Raw genomic sequence first — 17016 nt, 5'->3', positions numbered from 1 at the left:
TATAGTATTGGGAGGATCTGCTTTTGTTACAGTTAGCGATATTGTTTGCTTTGGTACCTCAAGGTTTCACCACTCACGACTTCAGAAGGCATCACTACAAAGAGTTGCTTATACCGTAATAAGGGGCACTACACTAAGTCTGGATTGTTTCAAAATCAGGTTTTGTTTTTCCTGTTGTTAGATGATGGTATTTTTTGTATTTGTAGACATGATTGTTGTTTGAAAAATATAATATTAACTATAAGAATAAATTTTTGAGGTCACCCGTAAAAACAATATACAAATTGTGCGATGATGGTTGCTTACACGCAAGGTCTAAGTATAAACCCTCCAACTTGCAGCAGCAAAAAGAATTGAGAATTAAAATATTTGGTAAGTACAGAGAGAGTAACCTTTTGTACCTACGACAAAATCATTCAGATTCGCTCCGGAAATAATTTTCTTTACTAGTTCGATGCCTTAGCAACCATCAAACAGAAGGAGAAATCTTACAGGATTGAAACGATATCGTCATGAAGACTAATGGCTAACCGTTAGCATATTAGATTGGGGTATGCACAGGGTTAATATGCCAGCAAATAGCGAAATAGGTACGACGATCAGTTGGTTAGCTTTTGAATTTGATTTCCAGGTCCTAATTCTACACTAAACACTCGAGCAAAAGAAAGTGAATCTCATCTACACCGAGGACAGAACATCAATAAAGCCAAAACTCAATTTCTAACAGGTCTGAAACCTGGGAAAATAGTCAATTATCAATCAGCTTACAACTTTTTAACTCAGAAATCAGATAGTTTTCTGGTTCAGTTGATATAGTTAGAGTTTAAAAAGTGAACGAATTAGTCGCTGCTAAACCCTAGGAAACGATCCACATGTTGTGCCACTGATTTGGCTAGGCTATATGCTGCTTCTTGTGTTGATGCTTCTGCATATACGCGTACAACATCTTCTGTACCTGATGGTCGTACAAATGATCGCCCCTTTGGATACTTTGCTGTATATAGAAAATACCAAGTGAGAGATAAGCGACTCCATATATATATATATTGAAGGGAGAGAGAGAGAGAGAGAACTTCGCAAAGCCTAGATTATAGATTGTCTTACCAATTTCCGAATCGATTGCTTCTTGAAGGCCCGATGGTTTCACGACCAAAGTTTCAGCATTTGTTGTGATAACAGCAGTTCTGTCCACAACTTTTACCTGAAATTTAAGAAGAAAATTGGAAATGTAATGCATTTAACAGATCAAGATCACGGTGAAAGAACTTAAATGCATCTTCTTTTGGGAAGTGTTCAAAACCTGTTATTAGCAGTGAAGTTGTGTGACATAAAATTACGAAGTTTTAGTTTACAGACTAGATAATGAACACAAGATTAATGAAAACTAATCATAATAGATGATAAAGAAACTTCCGTTGCTTTCGTGATCTTTTCGACATAGTACATGATAAACTGCAGCAACTTCAAAATATAAATCGTTTTGTGAATAAGGCTAAACTTACTGACCTTGAGTTGTCTACTGGGTAGATCCTGATAAAGTTCACTCCATCTTTGGATCGACCATCCCATATGTCGTAAAATGGCTTCAACCAAAAGAACGCCACTTAGAGCATCACCAACCGCCTGATTGATCAGCTCACTTACTGCCAACAGTCTCTTGACAGACTTATGCTGCTCCGACCCTGAAAGATTGAAATGAGATTTTTGTCAATGATTAGATGATTTAAGGTCCAAAATACCTGTAAACAACTTGAAACTATGTTGCTAATAAAACCTTCAGATTTGGAAGCAAGTTCTTTGTCTCTCGACTCCAACCAACATAAGAAATTTTCCGAGAACAAGATGGTTCCATGTCCATTTGCTTCAAAATAGATTCCTATATCATACTCAGTAGCTTTTTCATGTAGATATTTTACTCCTGTAGGAGTAAACACGACTTCTAGGCCGAGATGTTTAAGGTAATCTGTCGATGCACCATTTGCATAAGCAGTTTGTACAATGCCAAGTGATACTGGCCGTTCGGAGTCGTTTGTTTCTTTATCTTCCTTCTTGTTTAGAATGCTCAATTGTTCCCGGATAAATAAAGCGAAAAGGGACAGTATCTTGTCTCCATCAACAAGTTCGATCTCGTTGTTAGTTTCGGGCCGAACTTGAAAATAAACAAGTCTATCGGCATCTCCGTCCAAACTCGCGCACCTGAAACACTAGAAAGAGCAGTACACTTAGCATCGATGAACTTGGACTAATCCCATAATAAGATTTTACCAGGGTGTTTAAAAATGTGGCAAGTTAATAAAGGTCTTGGCATAGCTTAAAATCACTTCCCCAAGAACAGAGCATTTTGTTCAAATCCTCGGGAATTGTCCAAATTCCTAACCACTTCTCTCGCAAGATGAAAATGAAGGAAGAGATGGTTACTGAAATCCTTCTTTGCTTCACACGAGATGCATCTACTTATCAAAGAATATGCTTCTTTTTTCACTAATTAAGAGTTAATCTAAGCTGGCATGGATTCAAAAACACTAAAGTCCGATATGATAAAGTGAGCATTGATATGTCGTTTTGAAGAGAAACACATCATTATGTAACTTACAATCCCCATTTACCACTATCCCTCCATGTCTACATATTTATAGGTTCAACATACGTATAATTTGGTTATCAATTTGTCAAGTTCCCATCAATTTATTCAGATAATTTTATAATGCACCATTCAGCCGAAAAGTTTCTTTTTCTTTTATGTAGTTAAATACAAAAAAGAAATATTCAACCAGTCAGATTTCAACTACTGCTAACTCCTGAACATGAACAAGCTTTACCTCGCTCCAACGTCGTTCTGGCCAAATCCAGATGGCGCAACCTTTTCCTTTTGCACAAAATCAGCGCCAACTCCTTCATTCAGAACACCTTCTCCTTCCTTACCCGAATTACGGACTTGAATGACCAAATCACTCAACAGCTTTTTCAACAGTTCAAGTTTTTCTCCACCTACACCGTTAGCTCCATCTACTATCAATTGGTCACTCAGAAACGCAGTCGTCTTGACAGGGATCAAATCAATTAGGGTCCTGTGTTCATGCTCGAAACACATTAACCAATAAGCACTAGAACGAAAAAGTGAGAACTGAGGGAGGTTCTCTGCACTAACCTGAAAGAGCTCGCAAGTTGTTTAAAATAATCAAGTTCGGATGAATTCATGCCCTTGTTTCTACTCCGGACCATCCAATGGAGCTGTGGAGTAGTCAGAATCCCCATATCAGTGGCAACTGCACCTAAAATGGAATTGATTCCCTGTTTATCGAAAAATATGTGAATAGTACGAACAAATATGAAAAATTAACATATTACGAAGTTCATAGTAACAAACAAATCGTACTTGTTTTGCAGCTTCAAGAAGAGATGGTCCACTTGGTCTAGTGTCTCTTCCCAGTAACACCTCCGCAGATTGCACTCCACCAAGAGGAATGCTCTCTTTCTTTGCAAACTCAGCTACCAACTGCTTGATATGTTAGAGAGAAGCTCTGTTACAGTCTTAAAATAGTGTTACAGAAATAAGAACTAATCAACAGACACACATTCTAGAATTTATTGTGCACACCACCCAAAAAATTTGTAAGTAATTGATGCACAGAGAAGTTTATTAAAATATATCTTGCACTAGTTGTTTCTTCACTTTACCCACCAACACTTCATTAAATCAGATTCTCCATCGTCCGATCTTCATTTAGTTACAGACTTAAAAAACTAACTGTAACACCACAAGTCTTAGACGTTATCGATATTCTTCCCGCTTTTGACACCCAAGTCCAAGTCCACTTGCAAGGGATTTTGTTCTTGGCGAAGGCTCCATGAGTCTACCAAAAAGGTCTCGACATTTTTGTTCCACATGTTTGATTTTTTCCTCACTTAGCAACCACCTAACATGGTGTGAGGTTTTGTTCCACATATGGAGGTCACGTCTAAGCTTAAGCACAAACTTATAGCCCAGGCTTTGGACGCCATCCTGAGCGACATGGGGCTATTACACTAACTATAAAGGATAAACCTAGCACAGTACCACCAAACTCCAAAGTCTCCCATACCCAATTTTCTAGATAAAAAAGAATAGATATTGAGCATGACGAAAATAAAATTCACCAAATGCTGATAAATTATAAATAATACAATGAAATCAACATCTCATGATTGAATCAAAACAAATACCACATTACTGAATGTCTCCATCCCATCTACTTCTAGTTCTTGCAGTTAAATACTAGAAATGATTGATCGTAACACTTAGAGAGTACAATTTTGAAGCTAACAAAATATATCGGAGAAACAAGAAATCAAAATAATTAGAATTAGTAGCAACTCTTATTAGATATTCCATTCACCGCCCCAATCCACACAATGTCCTTACTAAATGTAGTGATCATCTAATTCTAGTTTTATATTCAACAAAAACAAAGCCAGACAATCAACACCAAAATACTTAATCAATGGTCAAACCCAGTACGAAACAAGATCTTTTTAACATCAAAATGTTAACAAATTCAACAAATATGATAAAAAAACATCAAAATGCACTAGTTGTTTCTTCACTTTACCCACCAACACTGCATTAAATCAGATTCTCCCATTCTTCGATCTTCATTTAGTTACAGACTAAAAAAGCTAACTGTAACGCCACAAGTCTTAGACGTTATCGATATTCTCCCCTCTTTTGACACCCAAATCCTCCACTGGCAAGGGGTTTTGTTCTTGGCAAAGGCTCCATCAGTCCACCAAAAAGGTCTCGACATTGGTGAAGACACACGACTGCCCTACCCATCAGTGTAGGCAGCGACACCGTTGACATCCCACATATTCGATTTTGTCCTCACTTAGCCACCACCTAACATGGTGTGACGTTTTGTTCCACATACGGAGGCCACGTCTAGGCTTAAGCGCACACCTATAGCCCAGGCTTTTGACTCCCTCCTGAGCAACGTGGGACTGTTAGACTAACTATAAAGGATTAACCTAGCACAGAACCACCAAACTCCAAAGTTCCCCGCACTCAACTTTCTCGATAAACATAAATATATATTGAGCATGACAAAAGTAAAATCCAGCAAATGCTGATAAACTATAAATAATACAATGAAATCAACATTTCGTGATTAATGAAAACAAAATACCACATAACTGAATGTCTCTATCCCGTCTACTTCTAGTTCTTGCAGTTAAATACTATTAGAAATGATTGATCGTAACACTTAGAGAGTACAATTTTGAAGCTAACAGAATATATCGAATAAACAAGAATGAAAAATAATTAGAATTAGTAGCAACTCTTATTAGATATTCCACTCACCACCCCAATCCACACAATGTCCTTACTAAATGTAGTGATCATCTAATTCTAGTTTTATATTCAACATAAACAAAGCCAGACAATCAACACCAAAATACTTAATTAATGGTCAAACCCAGTACAAAGCAAGATCTTTTTAACATCAAAATGTTAACAAATTCAACAAATATGATGAAAAAAATATCAAATTGAACTTAGAGAGAGAGGGAGAGAAAGAGATTAGTACTGACTTGAACAAGATGTTGGGCATCGACAGCATTAGCAAGTGAATCAGCAAAGGGTTCCCATTCCTGGGTCATCATACCTCCACTAGGATCAGCAACTTTAACCCCATTATCAGAAACTTGATTATGTGAAGCAGTAATCATTAATCCAATTAAAGATTGGGTTTTTAATGATCTTAAAGCTGCTAAAATTCCAACTCTAAAAACTGTTGAAGACAAAATTGAAGCATCCGCTCTAAATCCAGCAGTCCCATATGAAATCTTCACACCTAATACAATTAAAATTAATCAAAAAACATGAAACCCAAATTACATAAAGAATTATAAGTTAAAAAAGAAGGAAATTTAGCTAAAAATGATCTTTTTTTAGTACCTTGTGGGATTGGGTAGCGAGAAGCTGCTTCTAAAAGAATGTCTCTTTGATGTTGGTCCATGGAGTAGAGAGAGAAAATCAATCTGGAAAAATTCTTTTGGGAGTTAGAGATTTGTTTATGAAAGTTTTGCTAGTAGGAAGAAGAAGGGTTATTTCCAGTTTGGTCCCCTCGTTTCTGACCAATTTTCAGTCTGACCCTCTAGTTTATGCCAAATATCTGATTGGGCCCTTCTTTTGTATTTTCATCGTATTAATTTTCCAAAAATACCCCTCTTGAAACAAATTATTTTCACATTTCATTATTTCTCAAACCTCTTCATCTTCATCCCCTCTCTCCTCTTCATATCCTACAACAAGTTGTCGGTCAGTCCACCACCACCCTACGACCTTTCTTTTTTTAATTTCTCTTTTCTCACACTCTCTCGCACTCCTCTTTGTCTGGTAGAGGGAAGGGGAAGGCGTGTACTCGAGTCGAGCCGAGCCGAGTAGTAAGATGTTCAAGCTCGGTTCGTGTAATTGACTGTCGAGCTCGAGCTCGAGCTCGTTCGAGTAATTGTCCACTTGTTCAAGCTCGGTTCGTATAAGTTTGAAAGTGCTCGAGTTCGAGCTCGCATTCTTTTAAGCTCGTTTATCAAAATACTTCAAATGAAATCTTTCTACATTATCAAAACACTTCAATGATCATTTGTCACATACAATAATAATGATTAATGATTCATATTCCGATAATTTTTTAGTGGTTGATATTCCATGTACAAGTTTCAATATTAATACGTAATTATGTACTACAATATTATAAAAGTATGTTAAACGAGTTGTTCACGAGTAGCTCGTAATACACTAAAGAATGATCAAGCTCGGCTCGTTTACATAAACGAGCATGATTTTGGGCTCGTATTAAGCTCGTGCTCGTTAATATTCGAGTCGAGCACGAGCAATAGTCGAGCTGAACTCGAGCAGTTCGTTAAGAGCTCGACTCGTTTACACCCCTAGGGGAAGCCATTTGCCGAAGTCTTTATTTGGTAAAACAAGATCTTCTTGTCTAGTAAAACTAAACGAATATTTTAGGGCTCGACAAAGAGCTAAGAGATATGAAGGAGATAGGAAAAGAGAAAATAAAGAACATAAATAAAATGAAAGTAGTGCATAGGAAAGTGAAATGTTGACTCTTCCGACAATGAATTGAAAATACAAAAACAGATTCATCTAGGTATTTTCTATAAACTAAGAGGGCAGAAGAAAAACTGGTCACAAACTAGGGATTCAACCACATGGCAAATAATCAAAAGAAGAACGTCGTCGGGCTAGAATTTTGGATTTAAGGCGAATCAGGTTTGAAATATAAATTAGACGGGCACCTACAAACACTAAAGTCATTATTGGGCGGGCTCGGGCAGATATACTAAGAATTGTTGATGCACCACCTCCAACCACCTCTCCGACTTGCGGATAGCACCTCCATCATTCTCTCTCCTACTCTCTTTTCTTCTCTTGTTCTTTGCTCCTCTCAAACCTCTCTTTCTTTCAACGAAGGTAGAGAGTTTGAGACGAGTCGAGAAAAAAGAGAAAGACAGAGAAATGAGGACATAAAGATAGGAAAATGGAGGTAGGCGGAACTAGGATTTTAGTTCGGTGGGACTAACCCCTTACTTAAGTTGTTTTCTTGTGACGAACTTACCATGAATTTATCTTGAAAACTTGAAATTCTAAACTTACAAAATAAATCACGAAGTATCTATTTTGTATCTTTGATGTGTATATATATATACCAAAAATAAATGAAGTTTGATTAGTTTTAATATAGGAATCTAGAAACTACAAACATTGTCCAAAGTCAAAACTATACATAATAAAGGGAAAAAATGAGCTATGTTTGATGGATATTTACTAGACATATTATCAACCACTTTATGTGCACAAGTACATGGGCGTAGTTTAAATTTATTTATAGCTATACACAATAAAGAGAAAAAAAACAATTAGCAATGCTAGGCAGATATTAGTAGACATATTATCAAACACTTCACGTACACAAGTATATTGACAAAATAACTACATGAACTCGAATATCTAAACTCATTTCTTTATACAAAAAAGATTAAAACAAAAACAATATTTACAGAATTAATAAGTATAACTTACTAATAGATTAGATTTTGAATTTGAAATCCCTAATAAATCTTTAGATTTGATCATGAAATACAAAAACTACAAACAAAGCAGCACAAAAGAACACTAAAGACATAAGATTAAGTGATAATAACTTACTATTTATTTCAAATTTGAAGTTGCAACCCTCTAATTATTCTAAAGCTTCTTCTCCCCTTTAGCTCTTCAATAAAATTTCTTAACTAATCCCCTTTTAGTACTTGACTTAATTCAATTTAGTGGTCAAATTTGATTGACTAAAATCTTCATGCCGACATGCCCCAACCAAAATTGGATGCCCCAGACGGCCAGACCATATTTAGGGGACCCGGCGTAGACACAATATTTAGGGTTTAGGGTTTTTAACTACTTCATCATCTCCTCCAGAGTTTTTCACTTTTGCTTTCGTCTTTCTCCGAGGCTCCGCCGTATAGCTCTCATCTCATCCCATCCGGTAAACTTCTCATTTCTCTCCTTTCAGGCTTCGTTTCACATCATAATTTCCGATTCCATACTACTGTTGGATTCTATTAGTCACTCTTAGGGTTTTAGGGTTTACACCTTTCGATTTATTTGAAGGGTAATTGGTTTTTTTTCGTTTGTTTTATAGTTTGATTACAGAAACTGTTGAATACATAACCCCATTATTAGTCTCTATGAGTTTGTCTCTAGTACTGAATATCTTTTCAGTTTCTACTTACTGCTTCATATAGATAGATAACCTAGGAGTCGATAGGGATACATCTTTTTATGTATACCTAAAGACCCATATCGTGCAAATCTTAACCTAGTTTTCATCACCAGTCCTTGAAATACTAGAAAGGGTTTCGCTTTGTAATATACTGTATCGATTAGGGGTTAGGGTTGGAGGAGTGGTTATTTGAAACTAGACATATTTGTTGATTGTCAATTGAATCCTCAGTTTTAATTTCTTTTTTTTTTTTTTTTCCTGATTGATTTGTTATCAGATTGAAATGGTTGGGTTCAAAAGAAAACCTTCGATCTTTCAAAAACCAGTTGAGGAAGATGTTGTGAGTGAAGATTCTGAGTCTCAATCTGAACCTGAATCTGAACAAGAGTCAGAAGAAGAGGGAGATGTAAAATTGGCCGAGCCTTCAAAAACTTCTATATACAACAGAGAAGGTCTCAATGAGCAGCTTGCAGATATGAGCTGGCCTGAGAAGTTAGAATGGATTCATAAACTGACTGTTAATATCGATCAAGAGGAAAAGGTGGACGTGAATGATGATTTAGCTCGTGAACTTTCGTTCTATAACCAAGCACTGGTAGGAACAAAAATAGCGTTTGAGAAGCTACAGAAAATGAATATTCCGTTCCTCAGGCCTTCCGACTATTACGCAGAGATGGTTAAGACAGATTCACACATGGTGAAAGTGAAGGGTCGGCTCTTAGTTGAGAAGAAAAAGATAGAGGAGTCTGAAGAGAGAAGGAAAAATAGAGAGTCTAAGAAAATGGCTAAAGAAGTGCAATCACAAAAGATGAAAGAGAAATCCAAACAAAAGAAAGACGATTTTGAAAATGTTAAGAAGTGGAGGAAGCAAAGACAACAGAGTGGATTTGCCCCAGGGAAAGAAGCTGATGAAGAATTGGGTTTGTCATTTGAAGATGGTACTCCTAAAACATACGGGAAGTCTAAGGGGAAGAGACCTGGAGTTCGCCCAGGTGATAGATCAGGTGGAATGGCAAGAGCAGGTGGTGGTTACAAGGGTGGTAAGAAAGGCGGTGGCGGCAATGACAAGGTGAGAAATAACAGGGAAAGAAGGGACTCGAAATTTGGATTTGGAGGGAAGAAAGGAATGAATAAGCAGAACACAGCAGCAACAACAGATGATTTCAGAGGATTCAATCAAGGAGAGTCTGCAGGAAAGAAAAGAAGGAAGTTCTGATCAGTCGGAGGACCTAGGGTGCGGGATTCAATCACAACTGCTGCACAAGATGAGTGCTTGTGTTTGTAGCTCGGAAGTGAATGATGATGAGTTTCAACTTATGATAGTTAAAATTACTTGTTAAGTTTTGGATTCTATGTTTTGTTTAAGTAGTTTTACCGATACCTTTTGTTATCAACAAAATGGAACTAATTATATTCAATTTGAGTTTTAATTTTATTTTCTTCTGATCTTTAAGAGGTTGGTAATAGCTTGGTTTTATTTTTCTTATGGTCTGCAAGTGGATGGATGACCTTCAACCCTTTCTTTAAGTTCTCTTTCTAATTGTTCAAAAGTTATATCTACTCCACAATTTGTTCTAATGAGACATACTGTATTTAGACTCAAAACAATCAAATGCTCTATCAAGCGGACCCGAACAACTTCGTTAAAGAATTTTCTTTCCCGTATCAAATTACACAGGAAGAACTGAATAAAAGAGTTTGACATTACCTCAACAATCAAACAATAAATGGAATCAATAAAACTAAAATTGTGACTTTTTCTGGCTACCAAAAAATCTCTTCTTACTTGGTCAAACAAATTCTTCTGGTTACAAAAATGGAATCCTCTCCAATAAAGAGACATGTGAATTAAGTCATTAACCCTTCATAAATAGTTAGTTCTACTCAACCACTATTCGTTCCTTAATTCCTATAACAAATTTATGGTTTATAGTCTCAGTCAAAGAATATGAAACAATCTCACGAAAAACTCTGAATAAACTTAAAATAGTTAATCCTGAACCATCTCCTCTGTAACATCTAAAATTTCTTCAATTTCTACTTCTTTAGCTTCATATTCTTCTTCATCATCACTAGCTTCACCGTCTCGCAATATCTCTCTATCCATCTTCTCTTCCTCGTGCATTTGCTTCCATTTCTTGTTCCACGTTTGCCATTCTTCTTGCAACGTCTTACGCTTCTCTCTGTCCTGTGCGCTTAGTAACTTTGTAACATCTTGATCGTCTGCCTCGTATTTCTTGCTGTATTTCTTAAGGTTCTTTGCAATTTCTTCCTCTTTCTCTGCAGTCAAGAGAGACGGAGGCCTTGGACGCCACAAAAACTGCATAGCATTCAAGTTCATTCGTACAACAGTGTTATGTTACTATTCAGATGAAATGATCATATGACTTGAGATCAAACACTAATATCACAGTAGTCCAAGAAGTCTTACCTGAAAGAAATGATCCCTTGGAACCCGATATAGTAGCTTACCATAGAAAGACCAGATGTTGAACCCGTTTTCCATCTCATGAACTGAAGTAACTGAAGTTGCAACATATCTGCAAAAATGTCACGCAGACAATGAAATTTCTAAAAAAAATATTTTGGCGTAACCGAATATCAATGAATTTGACTATGTTGTAATAAAAAGTGCTACGTCATTAAATCAAACTCTAGATGAATAAATTTTGAAAATAGAATTGTGAGACATAAATAGGGTAAGAGTTTCGGCAGAGAATAGACGTAGGTACCTTCCAGTTGGATCCCATTCAATGTCTGTTGTCATGAAATGTTCGCCAGTGGCCATGGTCTCAAGCTCATCTACATCAAAAAATTCCAATAGCCCATTGAAACCTTTCAAGCCAGCAAGAACAATGAAACGACCAGTCGGAGACCAAAAGAGTGCATTAGCTTGCTTCCCTTCGAGTTTTTTTAGCCTTGAGACACGACCAGTATGTTGCGCAGTACGCATCGTGTAGATGCTAATGTCGGGCCTTGGGCCATCTCCATGGATAATTGCAAACCTGTGACCTTTTGGCTCCCAAGCAAAAGCAATAATCTTGTCGTTCTTATTTTCAAGCTCCAAAACCTCAATAGGTATGTCTCTTTCTTTAATGCGGAAAAGTTCAAAGCCAGTATATGTGCTTTTCTTTGTTTTTGTGTAACGGTCAACCTTAACAGCAAGGTAGTCCCCATTACTTTGCCAGTACATTTTGCAATCACTAACACTGAAGAGATTCTTTTGCCGAAGTTCTTCTCTTCCGGGAATTTGAACAAGACTCACCTGTGAATAAAGGGCATAATTTTCCTCATGAGACATTAACAATCAGCATCTCACAATAAAATGTGGAAATTTTATGGAACTCACCCTAGCCGGTTGGTTGCCTCCACCCGTCTCAGGAACAAAGAGTGAAATAATGGGGTCGGTGGGTGACCAACTGAAGTCTTGGACATTTTCAACCTTCAACGACTTCTTGTCAATAAGAGTGAAAGTCTCAGTTTCATAAACAGATATCACATTTCTCCCAATTCTAGCAAAATACTTGTCTTCTTTTCCACCACACCATCTGAAAAGATAAAACTGTAAAGCTGTTATACACGTCCACGAGTGCATGTCGAGAGTTTACCAATGGATGCACATGAACAAAAGATCACCTAAAAACAGGCCATGACACTCCAGAAACACCCCCAGTGCCACCTGTAGCAAATTCATCTGCACTTCCCTTGAAATCTCTCATGACTTTTCCAGTCCTCACGTCAAAAATATTCAAGACAACCCTCTGAAATTAAGAATAAAAAGCATTGGTAACAGGCATAGATACCATACACTTAATATATATACGAACAAGATGACTGCTTACATGTGTGTCACGAGGATTGCTAGGTTCATGACTGCTGTATGTAACCATATATTTTTCACCAGGAGAGAAATCAATGAGTTTGACCTACACCAGACGTCAGAGAAACTACGATATTAGTGTGTGTGTGTGTGAGAGAGAGAGAGAGAACAGCCGAGAATAGGACACAACCTGTGGATGGGCATAACGCATAAAACGGTCGAAGGTAGCAGCACATCCCCAGAGGGCAGCACCTTGCCTGTGAAGAGTGGTTATATATGTCCCAAGCGGTGACCATTGAACGAAACTCTCAGTCCAGTTCTGCCAATCAAAGATCATATTCAGGAGAAGATAAGCTTTACATCACCAAACTAACAGAAGCGGCTATAGCAGGGAGTAAAGGTACTTAATCATTTGCAAAATACAGCTCAGTACAGATTTTCAAAAGAAGAGTGCCGAAAACTTGGAGTAACTAACTTAGCCAACTAAATGCACTCGGAAGTGTACATTGACTTCCATCCTTCTAATACTAAAAACACCTTTCTCCAGTTATCTACAACTCAAATCATGCTTCTCATACAAGTTATTGAATTCTGCGAAATTTCCACCGAAATATTTCCATTTCTGAGCCAAACAAAACGATGATAAACTAGCTTTTCAAAGATGTGACAAAAACGTCAGCAAATGACAAACAAGCTCAGTTTTATAGAAATGATGATAAGACTAACAAACAATTACTTACTTTACGACGATAAACAAGCTCAGGTTTTAATTGCCTGTCATCATTCCACAAGATCTCAGTCTCTTCACCAGCACGAATAACAAACTGATCACGGGCTTTTTCATCTAGGAGCCATTGTTGTAGGTTTTCCTGTCACAATATGAATGTCATGTATTATTGTGTTTAGGATCAAACCTAACAGCACAGCAACCAACTCGATTGAAAGTACGAATAATCAATGTTTGTTACATCCAAATCAAAGACCAATATAATTAACATTTACAACTTACACAATCATAAACAAGATAAAGTATAGATTTCATTGCTCCAATATATTCAAGTATTCTGCATCAGCAGTAATGCAAAATCGAAGATCACTTCCTTTATCTGATTTTTACTAGTTATGAAGTATCAATTTAACAAACTTGAAAACTCTAAGAAAAGAAGCAAAAACACAAGCAAAGATATGACAAAGAATATATGTATGTATATATATAGTCATCCAAAAACACAACAAGCTGGAATTGATGACTTGATGAGGCAAAAAGGTTTAACTGTTTCAGGTCTTGTCAAAACTTTATCACTAGAGAGGCAAAGCCAAACGGAATGCGCATGACATTGTTGTACAAGTTCAAAATTATATCGCCCACTCGAAATATTTTAAGCTTTCAAGAAAAGTATAAGAGATTCAGGACGAAATCACACAAATAAAAATTTATTTGTAAGATCTAAACATTAAAGAACATATCAAGAGGATTACCCCAGGTTTATATGGCTTAGTTTCTGGTGCAGCCCATTCCTCCGGAACTTTCATTAACCTGTCAAAATCATCAAATAAGTTGACAGCAAATATGTGGGCTTTGTCAAGCTTATAACCTTTCGTCCTTTCCCTCGCAAGCTCAGCTTCCTATCACGGAAAAAGAAGTAGATATCAATTGTCTAATACAGGGAAAACTTAACTGTACAAATTCTGAGTGCAACATCAAACATACTAAAGAAGGTAGAATAAAAAGTAGTTCTCCAACATACTGCATTATGTGTAGCATTTACTATAACTTAGTTACAAATAGTGCAGACAAAACAGAACCCATACCATTTAATTTTTTTGAATACTGCCCAGATCATTTAATAGGTTCAGAGTTATGCTTAGACTAATTATTTTTTTTTAAATAGCAATGATGTACCAACTTGAGAACGATACCATATCAAGGGATTGGATTAAGATGCTCTACAAAAGTTTTTTCCCTTATGACAAGATATATACAATTTACTCTACTTTCAAATAAATAATATATAACTTATTGTAGTGAGTACGTACCATGAAATTATATAATGTGCAATCAATCAGGAAGAAAACCCAACCTCTTCGTTGAATATTTGGTAGATATGTTTCTTCCAAGTTCATACTAACTATTAGAGATAGATGTTTATTATATATGCTAAGTGTAGATTTTAGCATTGGGGAGTAAAATTATAGATGGGGAATTCGGCAAAATAGTCTATTAGTTTCTTTTAATTTAGCCTCCTTGGATGCAAATCCTGAATCAGAAACTAGTAGTAGACTAATCTATGATACTAACTAAATAGTCTGCTTCGATCATCATACTAATTTCACACCTATATTAGGAAAAAGTACATAAGGACTTAATTAAATTGAACTTTTACAAATCTTTTAGAGTTTCACATGTATTACAGAACTACCAATAGAGAACGAAAATGAGATATTACTTGAGCAGTGTTGAATTCGATGAAGCAGTAGCCTAGGGTTTTCTGTGTATCAGGGTTAAGCGGCATCCAAAGTCCATTTTCCTTGATAACAGCAATTTGACTGTAAATCTTTCTAAGAACACCTTCTAACTTCTCAAACTTCTCTGGAGTCACAACAGGAAGATTATCAACTACAATAATGTTCCCTAATCCAGTTTCATAACCAAGAAGAGCATCTTCATCACGAATTGTTTCCTCATCATCACTAGACAAATCAACAAAAATCATACTGAGTTTTTAAACAAGAGAAGAAGAAAAAAGAGCTAATGAATGCAGCAGCGTTAGGGTTTCGTACCTTTTAATGCCAAAATCTTCACCCTGTGGGAGTTGTATAGATTCAAAATCAATATGGGAGAAATCGATTCCGAGCCGATTAGCTCTGGATTCGATTTCCGCCATTGGCAGAATTTCTGTCATTGGCGAATGGAGAGAGAATGCGTGATGAGAATCAGCACAAAATTTCTAGGGTTTCTCCAAAGAGGACGGTGTGAAAACTTTCTAGGGCTTCTAATGGAGGTAGGGAGAGTGCGCGGGACGGTGCGAGAGAGTGTTTGAAGGAATATTTTGTTCTTTTAGTTAGATCTAAAATCTGACTCGATTCAGTGGAGTCAGCTTCCAGAATAGAAGCTAATGGTAGGGGTTGGGGCATCTTGGTTGGGGTTTAACTTTTTTACCTTGAGCTTGAATATCACTATAAAAATTTTATCTTCTAAGTTATGAAGTGGAGTTTTCTTGGTGTACGTTTCAAGAAGGTTTTGCTCTTCGAATGATGTTTGATTATCAGTAAGAACCATTTTTTTCGTTTTCTTGTAACATAGTTAGTGGATGTTGTTCGAACCCTTTTACCCAATCTTAACATAAATCACTGTAATATGTTGCTCTATTTATATCAAGATGTATATTGCAATATTGTATGTGCTATGTGACTTGAATAGTAGACTACTGAACAACGTTGGTAGCAATGGATAGTCATATTGACGTGCTATTACTTAATCGAAAAAGTAACTTAATTGCTAATCATATCAATATATCTAACATCGTATATTGAAAGAAAAATGTGGTCGAAAATCTCGAAAAAAGACTTGTTGGGACAACTCTTTCATTTACCTTAAGTTGTCGTTACATGTTCTCTTTTACACGTTGGTAGCAATGGTAAGCCAACTCTTTAGTTGTATAGTTTTGCAACAGGAACAACAATAGCTTGCCTCAAAATCTATTACTCATTGTTGATAACAATACTTAATACTTCTGTTACATGTTTTGTTTGTTGGTGCCGAAGTTGGGGAAGTAGAGAGTGGAAAGAAGTTAAGTTTATACTTTATGGATCTCTTTCACAAAATTTCCTTCTGGTGAACCTTTTGCAATTTTACCTAGTAGGACGATACTTGTATTTTTTTTAATTAGTTTTTAGTTCTAAATATTTGTACTGTTTGTTAATGCATCTTCGCAGTGGTTTCCGAATATAATTTCTGCTTTCCTCCAGTAAAAAAATGAAAAATAAGACAACCACGAGTTGATCATAATCCCAATTTTATTGGTTAAGGAATACTTTTGTACAACAACGATTCTATACTTCAAGCTCCTTTTTTTGGTTAGCGATCAACTGCTTCATGTTACTAATGGTGGCAATGCATCTTTATGCAGGTTTTGTTCTCGGATACTAGTGCATACGGGGTTTTGTCCTCATAGCCAGATGATCTTTCTTAAGTTGTATGAAAGATTCTGAAGTCTAGGTTTAGGACTTATACGACAGACTACTAATAACATCAATAAATATCAAAGTCTCTTTAGTTTGGGGCTATGGCCTACTTCTATGGCGAAAGTGATAGTCCCAACTAGGTCTAAACGTTTACTGAAGAAGTGCACAACTCAGTTTCCATAACAAGGGTTCTTCAGACTAGGATCATTCTGCATGTAAAAAATATGCACAGTTGGG

At 36.5% G+C, this 17016-nt stretch overlaps 2 protein-coding genes and 1 pseudogene across 3 annotated transcripts; 1 reads left to right on the top strand and 2 right to left on the bottom strand.

The window, feature by feature from the left end:
• Window positions 1–703: 703 nt before the first annotated feature.
• DRT101 (phosphoglucosamine mutase-like protein) lies at window positions 704–8316 on the bottom strand. The gene is made up of 10 exons (XM_086656307.1): window positions 8204–8316; window positions 5936–6018; window positions 5569–5831; window positions 3377–3496; window positions 3149–3291; window positions 2820–3068; window positions 1775–2196; window positions 1507–1682; window positions 1105–1201; window positions 704–994 (listed from the first exon to the last, which is right to left on the bottom strand). Exons 2-10 carry the CDS (start codon window positions 5994–5996, stop codon window positions 840–842), a joined length of 1686 nt encoding a protein of 561 aa, XP_086512433.1. The 5' UTR covers window positions 5997–6018; window positions 8204–8316; the 3' UTR covers window positions 704–839.
• On the top strand, window positions 8266–10227 carry LOC147569791 (putative rRNA-processing protein EBP2 homolog pseudogene; annotated as a pseudogene). The gene is made up of 2 exons (XR_015231340.1): window positions 8266–8537; window positions 9052–10227. The product of XR_015231340.1 is annotated as a putative rRNA-processing protein EBP2 homolog pseudogene (transcript).
• A 302-nt stretch (window positions 10228–10529) lies between these two features.
• LOC147569790 (eukaryotic translation initiation factor 3 subunit B-like) lies at window positions 10530–15793 on the bottom strand. Its single transcript, XM_086656306.1, has 11 exons — window positions 15376–15793; window positions 15042–15285; window positions 14074–14220; window positions 13335–13463; window positions 12785–12913; window positions 12617–12700; window positions 12411–12535; window positions 12124–12322; window positions 11507–12039; window positions 11206–11314; window positions 10530–11094 (listed from the first exon to the last, which is right to left on the bottom strand). The coding sequence occupies exons 1-11, from the start codon at window positions 15495–15497 to the stop codon at window positions 10765–10767; spliced, it is 2151 nt and encodes a 716-aa protein (XP_086512432.1). The 5' UTR covers window positions 15498–15793; the 3' UTR covers window positions 10530–10764.
• Window positions 15794–17016: the final 1223 nt, after the last annotated feature.

The sequence above is a fragment of the Eschscholzia californica genome, unplaced genomic scaffold (genome assembly GCF_041429995.1).
Source record: "Eschscholzia californica isolate CP2 unplaced genomic scaffold, dmEscCali1.0.p SCAF_1, whole genome shotgun sequence".
Lineage (NCBI taxonomy): Eukaryota > Viridiplantae > Streptophyta > Magnoliopsida > Ranunculales > Papaveraceae > Eschscholzia > Eschscholzia californica.
Note: the sequence above shows the minus strand (reverse complement) of the source record. Positions and strands in the feature narration are given on the sequence as shown.